General features: G+C 44.6%; 2 protein-coding genes across 2 annotated transcripts in view; both read right to left on the bottom strand.

Moving 5' to 3' along the window:
- fmn2a (formin 2a) overlaps window positions 1-3637 on the bottom strand; it is a 43723-nt gene extending 40086 nt beyond the window's left edge. The window contains exon 1 of the mRNA XM_082965460.1: window positions 1516-3637. Coding sequence (XP_082821586.1) covers window positions 1516-3493 — 1978 coding nt within the window. The 5' untranslated portion in view covers window positions 3494-3637. The remainder of the gene's footprint in view (window positions 1-1515) is intronic.
- Window positions 3638-5816: 2179 nt separating this feature from the next.
- Window positions 5817-8024, bottom strand: LOC106577080 (paramyosin). Its single transcript, XM_045700893.2, has 3 exons — window positions 7490-8024; window positions 7297-7392; window positions 5817-7161 (listed from the first exon to the last, which is right to left on the bottom strand). Exons 1-3 carry the CDS (start codon window positions 7610-7612, stop codon window positions 6964-6966), a joined length of 417 nt encoding a protein of 138 aa, XP_045556849.1. The 5' UTR covers window positions 7613-8024; the 3' UTR covers window positions 5817-6963.
- Window positions 8025-13898: the final 5874 nt, after the last annotated feature.

The following is a 13898-nucleotide window of genomic DNA, read 5'->3' as shown; positions in this document are numbered from 1 at the left end:
AGAGGTCACAAGGCAATGTGACCAGAGGAGCTTTGGTGGGGAGACGTAGACCTATTCCTCTACTGATCCATGTTCTACTGGCAGGAGATTCAATTAAAACACTCAAACTAATCATGTATAATGCTATTATATGCGTGTTATGACTTGAATTAGCTAGAATACGTGAGCCAGCAGAAAATAATGCCAAAGGTCAATTACTTAGCACTAATAACGAAGAAATCTAAATTAACGCCGCACGACGCTGCAAAGTAGGTTTTTTCAGCGTTGTGTTTACGATTGTCTCTTGTTTACGAGGTAGAAAAAATAACGTTTAGCAATACAAAACTTGTTCTTGTCCTTGCAATGGATGTTATTTAGATTATGATCAGGTAAGGATAGTTCAAAGCTATTGTAGGCTTATCTAAGCAGTGTGATTAAAGAACATGAAGAAATCCAAATGATTGTTAAAATGCGACGTTGCTCTCTGTTCAATAGCCAACACTGTTTTAGATACACGTACAGTATGATGATGAACAACCTTATCCAAAGAAACGGTATTTTTGTTGCCTTTAAAGTGTGACAAAGATGAACACAAACAACAACAGCACCAGCAAAGAATCTCCTTCCCCTCAGTGTAAAGAGAAGTGACCCCTGTCCCTATTGATATTCTCCAAAACAGATCCATGTCACATGACTGAGTGCTCCAATAGCTGAGGCAAACCAGGGCCAGACGGGATAACAAGATGGTCTGGTTGATAAAATGATAAACTGATAATCAAGTTTGGCAGCTCAATCCTGGGCAAGACAGCAACCTACCACTGTATCAAGGAATGTTCTGAATATCTAGCTGCAGTTCAGCTGTGCAAATGTGAAGAGGTTCAATCAAATTTGATTTATCACAGACTTTACCCTGAAATGCTTACTTATGAGCCCTTTCCCAACAATGCAGAGTTAAAAAGTAATACAAACGTTCTGTGAGTGTGGGTGTGTGTAGCCCTCTCAGACAGTTGGGCAGAGAACGGAATTGCCATGGGTGAGTGATCATTTTCACAATCAGCACTGCTGCAGGAGCAGAGAGCTGAAACAGCTGAGCCCCAGACCATCAGCCTTCTGTAGCCTACTAATACTGAGGAGGATATCCATGTCAACATATTGTTCGATAAGGTACAGCACAGTATGTTCTTACAGTGGTTGATATTCAAATTCAATATACGGTATCATTACATTACATGATGTGATGTTTAATAGAAATATATTTATATCTATTGGTCCTATATTTATAAATACACAATGGTTATTGTAATTTTACATGATGATAATTATCAATACACATTCACATTACACACATTATCATTACACACTCACATAATCCCTGTTTGGCAAAAAGGCTAAAAGCCCAAAATGATGGCTTACAACCAACCTTCCATGGATTCCCAGCCATAATAGGCCTAGATTATTATCTAACCAACATATTTACCCCATTTATGCCAATGTTACCCTGTAACTCATTTAGCACCTCTATGCTCAGTCACTTACCAGAGAAGACATCTTGATATGGCCCTGTGGTGGTGTTCTGGACACCTGAGAGGCGTCGTCTGGTGCTTAGGGTCAGACTAGCCCCTGGGATGCCTCTCTCTGACCCCCCATGCTCCTGGAGGTCAGCGGCGTCCTCATGCCTAGCTCTGAGGCCTTCCAGATCCTTGGTCCAGTCTGCAGAATGACTGAGAGGCCCGGCGATACTGCAGGACCTTTGCCTGGTGGTCCTCCACACCTGGGCCTTGTGGCTCCCATACCCTGCCCCAGAGCCTGGCCCCATCCTACGGGGGATAAGGGGGCTCTGGCTGGGAGAGCCTATGGGGGATGTCAACTGCCTGGTGGTGGTCTTCACGTAGGAAGGGTGGATGGGAGGATAGGGCTTGACAGTGGAGGAGGTGGAGGACGTCCTTCTGGAAAGGGCTCTTTTGGAACTGTCAGCCGTCAGCAAAGAGACAGAATAGCTACTCTTCCTTCTGCTCATAGACCGGAAGTCTCTCCCCCTGTCCCCCTCCTCCCTCTCCACAGTCAGGTCCATGTTACTCACACTTCTGGGTGACCCTGAGGTCGTTCCCAACCTGATGCACCTGACCCCCTCGATGGTGCTACCCCCCTCATCAAAGCTCTGGCTCTGAGTCAGCTGGGAGGTCACCACCGGACTCTCCAGGTCATCCTGGGGCTCCTCGGCGCTCTCATAGGATGTGGTGGTGGTGTCTGGGAAGCTGTAGGTGCTGGTGGTTTTGGGCAGGGGGCTTCCACTGCTCCTCTCGGTGTCAAGAGCAGCCGAGGAGGGGCCACTGTCACTTGGTGAACCTAAATCTGACTCCTCCCCAGATGCAACACCTCCCTCTGCCTCTGACTGCCCAAGCTCAGCACTTTGGTCTGGTCCTACAGTATCAGTAACAACAGGTATCTCATCCACCTGTCCCTTGTTCAGGTCTGGCCCCTGAGTGGAGCCTACATCCTGTGGGTCAGTGGGGTCAGGGACTAGGGGTTTAACATCACCATCAGATGTGGGGAAAGTGACCCCCTCAGCCAAAGGGACAGTGACCCTATCCAGGACCCCGTCAGAGATCCCATGCTGCTCCCTAATAGCCTGCTGGATGTCCGACAGCAGGTCTTCATGATCAGCCGCAGCAGAGTGGAAGCTGTAGAGGTCCCCGTCTGATCCTGAACTAATCCTCTGGCCCTCGTCCTCTGGCCCCGATGTTGTCAAGTGGCCTTGCTCTGGCTCACCATCCGACATCATTCCCAGCTCGTCTGCCGAAAGGCTGCTGTTGACCCCACCAGTCTCCTCCAGCTGGGACCCCTTGCTGTCCAGGATATTCTCCTTGGACAACCCCTTCGCCTTCGACAGACTCTTCCTGAGCCGCATACTGGAAAACACAGAGCTTTTGGATTCCAATTTGGATTTCTTCTTGCCGGCATCTGCCCCTTTGGATTTCTTGCCTTTATTGGAGCACTCCGGTTCCCTGTCCTCGGCTCCCCCATCACAGGGGGCGTCTCCCCCTACCGCCTTCCTCTGCTTGGCCTCTTGGTTCCCCATGTTCCTAAACAGGCGGACCCCCTTGGCGATCAGGCCATACTGCTGGAGCTGCTTCTCATGGGTTGCTGAACTGGTTCTCCGGGAGCTCAGCACTAATCCCTGCCTGCTCGCCGGTGTCAGGAGCAGCTGTGAGGATGCTGCTGCTGAGAGGAGGCTGACAGACTCACTGTCTCCCTCCCCCTCCCTGCTCCTATCTGCTCGCTCTGCTTTGTTGCATAATGGGCTGCTGGATGAGCGACCCAGTCGAGCATGCTCAATGCAAGGCTCCTCCCCGTCCAGAGAAGGCGGAAGCGGCTGGTGAGTATGATGTTGTTGTTGTTGCTGTCTGCGGAGCAGGTTAGTCACACTACTCTTCCTCCTGTCTTTAAACGCTGTGGTGAAGATGCTCTCCTTCAGGAAAGGCACCTGGGTCTCTACAGTCTGAATGGTCTGCATCCTGACTGCAGGAGGGTACAAGCTGGACAGTCTAAATTAGCAACAGAGAGAGTGGCAGCATTCAGTAGCCATTCATTCAGTTTATATTTAATCATAATTCTTTACAGTAAGATCAGAGGCACTTTGTTTTCAATGGAGCCTATAGGGAAGGCTGAAAAAAAAAATCCTGGCAAAATTCCTATTCAAATTCCCTATCACGTTTTGTCATGTAATATAGTTAGACCCTAATCTATGCTTTCAAAGTGTCTGCTAATGCTATTATCATTAATCCATCATCTGGAGGAAAAATATAATATAATAATAGCTCTCTGGTTTGTGCTACAACAGCATTATAAACATTTCATATCCATTGTGGTATTTACCCTGTAAAAACCTAGTATTTAACACTGCCTTGTTCTTTCTCATGTTTTATTCTCCTGGGTATTCCCTGTACTGTTACAGATATGTCAGCAGTTGTTTGCGTCATGTCTATAGTCCCAGTGGGAATATGATTCAAATAATCACATCCAATCTCTTCAGCATGCATATATATTAATAGCTGTGGTGTTTAGTCTGTGTTTTAGTACACTGAACAAAAATCTAAACACAACATGTAAAGTGTTGGTCCCATGTTTCATGAGCTGAAAAAGAAAATCCCAGAAAGTTTCCATAGGCACAAAAAGCTTATTTGCTTCAAATTTTGTACACACATTTCCCTGTTAATGAGTATTTCTCCTTTGCCAAGATAATCTATCCACCTGACAGTTGTGGTATTTCAAGAAGTGATTAAACCGCATGATCATTACTCAGGTGTACCTTGAGCTGGGGACAAAAGGACACTCTAAATTTTGCAGTTTTGTCACACAACACAATTCCACAAATGTCTCTCGTGTTTTGAGGGTCGTGCAGGAATGTCGCTGACTGCAGGAATGTCTACCAGAGATGTAGCCAGATAATTGAATGTTAATTTCTCGATCATAAGCTGTCTCCAACGTAGTTTTAGAGAATTTGGCAGAATGTCCAACCGGCCTCACAACCACAGACCACGTGTAACCACACCAGCCCAAGATCTTCACATCCGGCTTCTTCACCTGTGGTATCGTCTGGGGGGTGGGGTAATAAATAATAAAGCCCTTTTGTGGGGGGAAACTCATTCTGATTGGCTGGGCCTGGCTCCCCAGCAGGTGGGCCTGGCTGCAAAGTGGCTGCGCTTCTGCCCAGTCATGTGAAATCCAGAGGTCAGGGCCTAATGAATTCATTTCAATTGACAGATTTTCTTATATGAACTATAATTCAGTATAATCTTTGAAATTGTTGCATGTTGCATTTATATTTTTATTCAGTATATTACTATGACCCTGAACTAACACATCTTCCACAGTGACATCTTCAGTACTGTACTGTAGGTCTATGTAGCTAAATATTTATCCCAGGGTATTCTGTTGATTCTTATCATTTAGACATTGTAATCAATACATCTAATTCAAACAGGGATTACTAGTTGAACATTGGGTGTGGCTCATTGGTAGATCATTTCTGGAGAATGCTTGGGAAGAAAATGGCCACCACGGTACATCTATCAATGATCAGCTTTTGACCTCAGATGTGCAATGCATATATGTTTACCTGAGAATAATACTTTTCAACTTTAATTATGAAAAAAAATGTATGCAACTTCACTACTTTAAGATTCACTTTCTTGATTATTAATATGAATTATTCTCTGCATAGTAATAGAACAGAACGACTAGATTAGGCCTACCGTACACTGTGATACAGTATAGTCCAACCAATGAAATACTTGCCCAGTAAACCGTTTAAGCAATTTATCACCAACAACTGTCTGCACAAAGACGGATGGCAGCTGTTTATAGAACAAAATACATTATCACATTGGGCCAGAAGGAAAATCTGCAAAACAGTTTACATGAATAAAATACAAGTTATACATACCTTCAGTTCAATATATATAATAGCAGTCACTCTACACCCACAGGAGAGAAGAGAAAGTTCTTTCCTGAGTTTTTTCTCCAGTATTGAGTGGAACACAATCAAGTGTTTGTAATCTCCACTGGGCTGCTCCTCTTCCTCGGTCACATGAAGAAGTGGTACTTATCATCACATGTCCTGATCCTGGTCATACTCACCCTCGCTCTGCTCCTCCTTCACAACACACAACAACATCCTGCTGTTACTAGGAACACAGCCTGCTGACAGGCAAACTATTTCATTATGATATGATTAGCACTAATGCTAATGTCTAACACATTTTCCAATACAAACCATGTGGTCGTACTACAGATATGCACTGTATGTATACATATAATTGTATTATAAAGGGCCCCCCCAAAAAAATGAAATGCAGTGGGCATACAGTCAGTCAGCCGGTATCATATTTTGGTATAGTTTTAGATGACTCTGTATCCAATATCGCTTGATGTTTAACTGGGGTGAAACGTGTAATATACATGTACTTATTTGTCATGTAATTGCAAGGTGAGGTCAGAAAGTTGGAGTCTTTTAATCTGTACATTGCAAGTATTTCAGAGTGTTTGCTGTCTGGAACGTAATAAATAAAAATGTTTAACTTGTACAGAGAATATGTTTTTTAACATAATATAGAATATAATAATATATGCCATTTAGCAGCTGCTTTTATCCAAAGCGACTTGCAGTCATGCATTTCATGTATGGGTGGTCGTGGGAATCGAAACCACTCTTCTGGCATTTCAAGCAGCATGCTCTACTAACTGAGCTACAGAGGACCACTTTCATGAGTGATGAGATCTCTTGTTTATAATTATACAATTACTAATTGATGGATCATTTGCGATCTTCATTGTTCAGATCATTTTGGATGTTTTGCTCAAGCCTATATGTAATAGTTCAACTCCAGTATTCTCAGTTAGTTGAGAGGTGTGATTTAGTTTCAAGCTCTGGGTATAGTACTGTGTCATGGTGTAATAAATCCACAGGGTCACTAAGGAGACTAGTGTGGCCACACATGTTTAATGTTGGGTCTGAATATCCCCATGAAAAAAACATATTCTTTTTATTAAACAAACAAAATGAGATAGTCTTGTTTATTCAGCTCCAGCTGCTATAGCCTGTGACAAGAGAAAAGAAGGGATCAACATCATCCTTTTCATCCATCATCCACACATGAACACTTGAAAGAATACAATGGATGTGATAAGGTACTCCTTTGTAAGCCTCTGTGCTCAGCTTTGCTTTCAATTTCGTTTATACATTTAGTAAGAGTTGTCTTATATTCTTTAACATTAGAAACTGCATCAATATTCTCTAAGTATAGGTTTCTCAGAGACCTCTAAGTCATTATGCTCCAATAAAGTTATTAGGTAAATATCAACCTGTATACACTGAACCATCAAGTGGTGAGGATGATGATGATGATATATTTGGACATGAGTGTTGGGTCTGCGTCTGAAATAGCACCGCATGCCCTATGGGTCCTGGTCAAAGGGAGTGCACTATACAGGGTATAGGGTACCATTTCCAATGCAGCCTAGGTGTAACAGCAGATCTGTAATGTGTTCGTGTCCGGCATAGCGGCCCTTGGCCATGAGCTTGTTAACCTGGGTCTCAGTAATGTCACAACGCTCCTCTGCCTCATCCAGCTTATGCTGCACCTTCCTGAACTTAGACATGTGGGAGTTGGATGGTTCCTCCTTGGAGGGGGAGAAAGTGAGAGGGGGAGAGGAAGAGGATACAAGAAGAGGTAAGGAGGTAGGAAACCAGATAATAACAATGTAATGATTCTCCTTATACAGTGAGTATTTGACTGCAAGTCTACTGTGACTCACTGTTTCCCCAGCCTGCCTCCTGTAGGTCTTCACTTCCAACTGCAGCTTGTCCACCAGGTCCTGCAGTCTGCTGACGACTTTCTTATCTTTCTCAGTCTGTGTGAGAGAATAGTCAAAGCCCACAAGTCATGTGTGTGTGTGTGTGTGAGTGTGTGTGTGAGTGAGTGAGAGTGTGTGCAGGTGTTTCTCTTACCTTGTAGGTGAGCTCCTTGACTCTGTGCTCATTCTTGCGGACTCTCTTGACAGCATCCACAACTCCTCTCTGCTCGGTCTCCACCTCAGTCTCAAGCTCACCCACCTGTAGCACAGGGGACATGGACACAATGTTTGAGAAGGTGTAATCAATACTCAATCAAATGATATATACTGGCTTTTATACTTGGCATCATAACCATCATAATCACTAAGATATTATTTGGTATCTGTACCGGCCAGAGCAATGCTATGTTCTTTGATATAATGTGCTACAATTGAACATAAAACTCTGAATGCCAGAATCACTGCTAACTCCCCCTGCTCTCCAGTTTCTGGGGCTGTTTCTTGCCACCCTTCCCGGCCAGGTTCTCAGCCTTATCCAAACAATGCTGCAGGTCCTTGATTGTGACCCCCAGGTTCTTCATTCTCTCCAGGTGAGAGCTGATGTCATGCTCCTTCTTAAGCTCCTCAGCCGTCATGGCCGCCTGGAACAATAGGTAGCATGCAGGTCAGAATAAAAAATATGACTTTCTAATACAAATTGGACAATCAGATTGTATTGTGTATCATCATACATACATTCTCTAGAAGGGAGTCCTCCCAGATGTTTGCCTGGGGTTGTAGACTACCATACAAGCCACGTTATGAGGATTCACATCAGTGATATGCTTCTTGGTCTTCTCCTCTGCGTTCCTGGCCTCCTGGATGATGTCATCCACCTCTCCTTGCACTGTCACCAGGTCAGTCTCCAACTTCTTCTTGGTGTTCAGAAGTCTGGTGTACTGGAGGAGGAATCATTTATTAATGATGAGTTGACAACTCAATCGCTGGTTGAAAACTGTTTTCTGCCCCTCCAAAAATATAGAATTTGTAGATAATTGGCCCTCTTTCTGGGACTCACCCACAAACAGGACCAAGCCTGGACTGTTGAGGAGTGACGGACACCATCCTAGCTGGAGGGGTGCTCTAATCTTATCTACGAATAAGATCTAACTCCCTTAGCTCCACAATGAAATAGGGTGCAGGCCAGGCAGCAGGCTGTTAGCCAGCTTGCCAGCTTAGTGAAGTCTGCCACTAGCACAGTCAGTGTAGTAAGCTCAGCTATTCCCATTGAGACCGTGTCTGTGCCTCGACCTAGGTTGGGCAAAACTAAACATGGCGGTGTTCGCCTTAGCAATCTCACTAGAATAAAGACCTCCATTCCTGCCATTATTGAAAGAGATCGTGATACCTCACATCTCAAAATAGGGCTACTTAACGTTAGATCCTTCACTTCCAAGGCAGTTATAGTCAATGAACTAATCACTGATCACAATCTTGATGTGATTGGCCTGACTGAAACATGGCTTAAGCCTGATAAATTTACTGTGTTAAATGAGGCCTCACCTCCTGGTTACACTAGTGACCATATCCCCCATGCATCCCGCAAAGGCGGAGGTGTTGCTAACATTTACGATAGCAAATTTCAATTTACAAAAAACCCCCCGACGTTTTCGTCTTTTGAGCTTCTAGTCATGAAATCTATGCAGCCTACTCAATCACTTTTTATAGCTGCTGTTTACAGGCCTCCTGGGGCATATACAGCGTTCCTCACTGAGTTCCCTGAATTCCTATCGGACCTTGTAGTCATAGCAGATAAAATTCAAATTTTTGGTGACTTTAATATTCACATGGAAAAGTCCACAGACCCATTCCAAAAGACTTTCGTAGCCATCATCGACTCAGTGGGTTTTGTCCAACATGTCTCCGGACCTACTCACTGCCACAGTCATACTCTGGACCTAGTTTTGTCCCATGGAATACATGTTGTGGATCTTAATATTTTTCCTCATAACCCTAGACTATCGGACCACCATTTTATTACGTTTGCAATCGCAACATATAATGTGCTCAGACCCCAACCAAGGAGCATCAAAAGTCGTGCTATAAATTCTCAGACAACCCAAAGATTCCTTGATGCCCTTCCAGACTCCCTCTGCCTACCCAAGGACGTCAGAGGACAAAAATCCCCTAAAAACTAAAAACATTTGTCATAAGAAACTAGCTCTCTGGTATACAGAAAATACCCGAGCTCTGAAGCAAGCTTCCAGAAAATTGGAACGGAAATGGCGCCACACCAAACTGGAAGTCTTCCGACTAGCTTGGAAAGACAGTACCGTGCAGTATTGAAGAGCCCTCACTGCTGCTCGATCATTCTATTATTCAAACCTAATTGAGGAAAATAAGAACAATCCAAAATGTCTTTTTGATACTGTCGCAAAGCTAACTAAAAAGCAGCCTTCCCCAAGAGAGGATGGCTTTCACTTCAGCAGTAATAAATTCATGAACTTCTTTAAGGAAAAGATCATGATCATTAGAAAGCAAATTATGGACTCCTCTTTAAATCTACGTATTCCTCCAAAGCTCAGTTGTCCTGAGTCTGCACAACTCTGCCAGGACCTAGGATCAAGGGAGACACTCAAGTGTTTTAGTACTATATCTCTTGACACAATGATGAAAATAATCATGGCCTCTAAACCTTCAAGCTGCATACTGGACCCTATTCCAACTAAACTACTGAAAGAGCTGCTTCCTGTGCTTGGCCCTCTTATGTTGAACATAATAAATGGCTCTCTTTCCACCGGATGTGTACCAAACTCACTAAAAGTGGCAGTAATAAAGCCTCTCTTGAAAAAGCCAAACCTTGACCCAGAAAATATAAAAACTATCGGCCTATATCGAATCTCCCATTCCTGTCAAAAATGTTTGAAAAAGCTGTTGCAGCAACTCACTGCCTTCCTGAAGACAAACAATGTATACGAAATGCTTCAGTCTGGTTTTAGACCCCATCATAGCACTGAGACTGCACTTGTGAAGGTGGTAAATTACCTTTTAATGGCATCAGACCGAGGCTCTGCATCTGTCCTCATGCTCCTAGACCTTAGCGCTGCTTTTGATACCAGCAATCACCACATTCTTTTGGAGAGATTGGAAACTCAAATTGGTCTACACGGACAAGTTCTGGCCTGGTTTAGATCTTATCTGTCGGAAAGATATCAGTTTGTCTCTGTGAAAGTTTTGATCTCTGACAAATCAACTGTAGATTTCGGTGTTCCTCAAGGTTCCGTTTTAGGACCACTATTGTTTTCACTATATATTTTACCTCTTAGGGATGTCATTGCGAAAACATAATGTTAACTTTCACTGCTATGCGGATGACACACAGCTGTACATTTCAATGAAACATGGTGAAGCCCCAAAATTGCCCTCGTTGGAAGCCTGTGTTTCAGACATAAGGCAGTGGATGGCTGCAAACTTTCGAATTTAAAACTCAGACAAAACAGAGATGCTTGTTCTAGGTCCCAAGAAACAAAGAGATCTTCTGTTGAATCTGACAATTAATCTTGATGGTTGTACAGTCGTCTCAAATAAAACTGTGAAGAACCTCGGCGTTACTCTGGACCCTGATCTCTCTTTTGACGAACATATCAAGATTGTTTAAAGGACAGCTTTTTTTCCATCTGCATAACATTGCAAAGATCAGAAATGTTCTGTCCAAAATTGATGCAGAAAAATTCATCCATGCTTTTGTTACTTCTAGGTTAGACTACTGCAATGCTCTACTTTCCGGCTACCCGGATAAAGCACTAAATAAACTTCAGTTAGTGCTAAATACGGCTACTAGAATCCTTACTAGAACCCCAAAATTGTATCATATTACTCCAGTGCTAGCCTCCATACACTGGCTTCCTGTTAAGGCAAGGGCTGATTTCAAGGTTTTACTGCTAACCTACAAAGCATTACATGGGCTTGCTCCTACCTATCTTTCCGATTTGCTCCTGCCGTACATACCTACACGTACGTTACGGTCACAAGACGCAGGCCTCCTAATTGTCCCTAGAATTTCTAAGCAAACAGCTGGAGGAAGGTCTTTCTCCTATAGAGCTCCATTTTCATGGAATCGTCTGCCTACCCATGTGAGAGACGCAGACTCGGTCTCAACCTTTAAGTCTTAATTGAAGACTCATCTCTTCAGTAGGGCCTATGAATGAGTGTAGTCTGGCCCAGGAGTGTGAAGGTGAACGGAAAGGCACTGGAGCAACGAACCGCCCTTGGCTGTCTCTGCCTAGCCGGTTCCCCTCTCTCGACTGGGATTCTCTGCCTCTAACCCTATTACAGGGGCCGAGTCACTGGCTTACTGGTGCTCTTCCATGCCTGTCTGGGTTGGCGCCCCCCCCCCCCCCCCCCCTTGTGTTGTGTTGTGGCGGAGATCTTTGTGGGCTATACTCGGCCTTGTCTCAGGATGGTAAGTTGGTGGTTGAAGATATCCCTCTACTGGTGTGGGGGCTGTGCTTTGGCAAAGTGGGTTATATACTGCCTGTTTGGCCCTGTCCGGGGGTATCATCAGATGGGGCCACAGTGTCTCCTGACCCCTCCTGTCTCAGCCTCCAGTATTTATGCTGCAGTAGTTTATGTGTCGGGGGGCTAGGGTCAGTCTGTTATACCTGGAGTATTTCACCAGTGTCCTGTGTGAATTTAAGTATGCTCTCTCTAATTCTTTCTTTCTTTCTTTCTTTCTTTCTTTCTTTCTTTCTTTCTTTCTTTCTTTCTTTCTTTCTTTCTCTCTCTCTCTCGGGGGACCTGAGCCCTAGGACCATGCCTCAGGACTACCTGGCATGATGACTCCTTGCTGGCCCCAGTCTACCTGGCCGTGCTGCTGCTCCATTTTCAACTGTTCTGCCTGTGGCTATGGAACCCTGACCTGTTCCCCGGATGTGCTACCTGTCCCAGACCTGCTGTTTTCAACTCTCTGGAGACAGCAGGAGCGGTAGACATACTCTCAATGATCGGCTATGAAAAGCCAACTGACATTTACTCCTGAGGTGCTGACCTGTTGCACCCTCGACAACTACTGTGATTATTATTATTTGACCATGCTGGTCATTTATGAACATTTGAACATCTTGGCCATGTTCTGTTATAATCTCCACCCGGCACAGCCAGAAGAGGACTGGCCACCCCTCACAGCATGGTTCCTCTCTAGGTTTCTTCCTAGGTTTTGGCCTTTCTAGGGAGTTTTTCCTAGCCACCGTGCTTCTACACCTGCATTGCTTGGTGTTTGGGGTTTTAGGCTGGGTTTCTGTACAGCACTTTGAGATATCAGCTGATGTAAGAAGGGCTATATAAATACATTTGATTTGATTTGAACCTCAAGAGAATCTCAAGAGAACATAATGTACAAGTCACATGATGGGAACTGGAAATGGCTTTTGACTCTTGTTAGCTGGGAGTGCAGAGGTCCCACACGCTTGTTGGCGTCTACCAGCTTGTGCTCGCCCACTTTGCGGCCTCTTTCTGTCTGCTCCAGAACAACTGTCAGTTCCTCAATCTCAACCACCATCAGAGAGTTCCTGCGGTCAACCATGGCGGCCTGCTCCTTCATGTCTTCAGTGGCATGCTGGGACATCGACATATAGGGACCGCAGTGCATTCTAGAAAACTCACAGAACTCAAGGAAGACCCTCGAGCAACTGGCCAAACCATTATTTGTGGACTGACACTGTACGCTACTCGCAGAATAAAATGATTTAAGTCAAGAAAGTCATTATTTGCTACTGATCAAGACAATTCCCTCACTATTTTTCCGTTTTTTTAACCTGATGTCATGGCTTTTGTACCTTGAGCTGTCAATATACATTCCTTAGCTGTTTCTGGGCCTTGGTGGTCTTCCTGTTGGAGTGGCTCAGCTGGATATCTATCTTGTTCAGGTCTCCCTCCATCTTCTTCTTCACTCTCATGGCATAATTTCTGCTATGTACCTCAGAGTCCAGAGTGCTCTGCATGGACTCTGCCAAACCTCTGGCTCTTTCGCTTTATCTTCTCCATCTCCTCGTCCTTCTCCGCCAGCTTCCTGTCCACCTCACTCTTTATCTGCTCCATCTCCTCGTCCTTCTCCGCCAGCTTCCTGTCCACCTCTCTTTTGATGTGGTTCAGCTCCAGCTGCAGGATATTGGACTCCTCATACTCTAGCTTACCCTGAATGGACAAAGCAAAGTAGTCGTTTAAATGTGTTCATACAGCATTTTCAACCTGTAACACTTTAATGTGTTTATACTTATGGAACAGCAGTGGGCTCTACCTCAGCCTCCTCCAGAGCGGTCTGGATCTCAGACTTCTCAGTCTCCACAGTCTTCTTGGTCTTCTCCTCTACGTTCCTGGCCTCCTGGATGATGTCGTCCACCTCTCCCTGCACTGCCACCAGGTCAGTCTGGAGTCCTGAAGGACTTATGGAACAGCAGTGGGCTCTACCTCAGCCTCCTCCAGAGCAGTCTGGATCTCACTTCTCTGTCTACATAGTCTTCTTTGCTTTCTCCGGCTCATGGATGATCTTGCCAGTATCTCCGTTCTGTTCAGTCAAGTCAGCGATC

The sequence above is a fragment of the Salmo salar genome, chromosome 18 (genome assembly GCF_965601325.2).
Source record: "Salmo salar chromosome 18, fSalSal1, whole genome shotgun sequence".
NCBI classification, from domain to species: domain Eukaryota; kingdom Metazoa; phylum Chordata; class Actinopteri; order Salmoniformes; family Salmonidae; genus Salmo; species Salmo salar.
The sequence above is the reverse complement of the archived record's forward strand: the minus strand, read 5'-3'. Positions and strand labels throughout refer to the sequence as shown.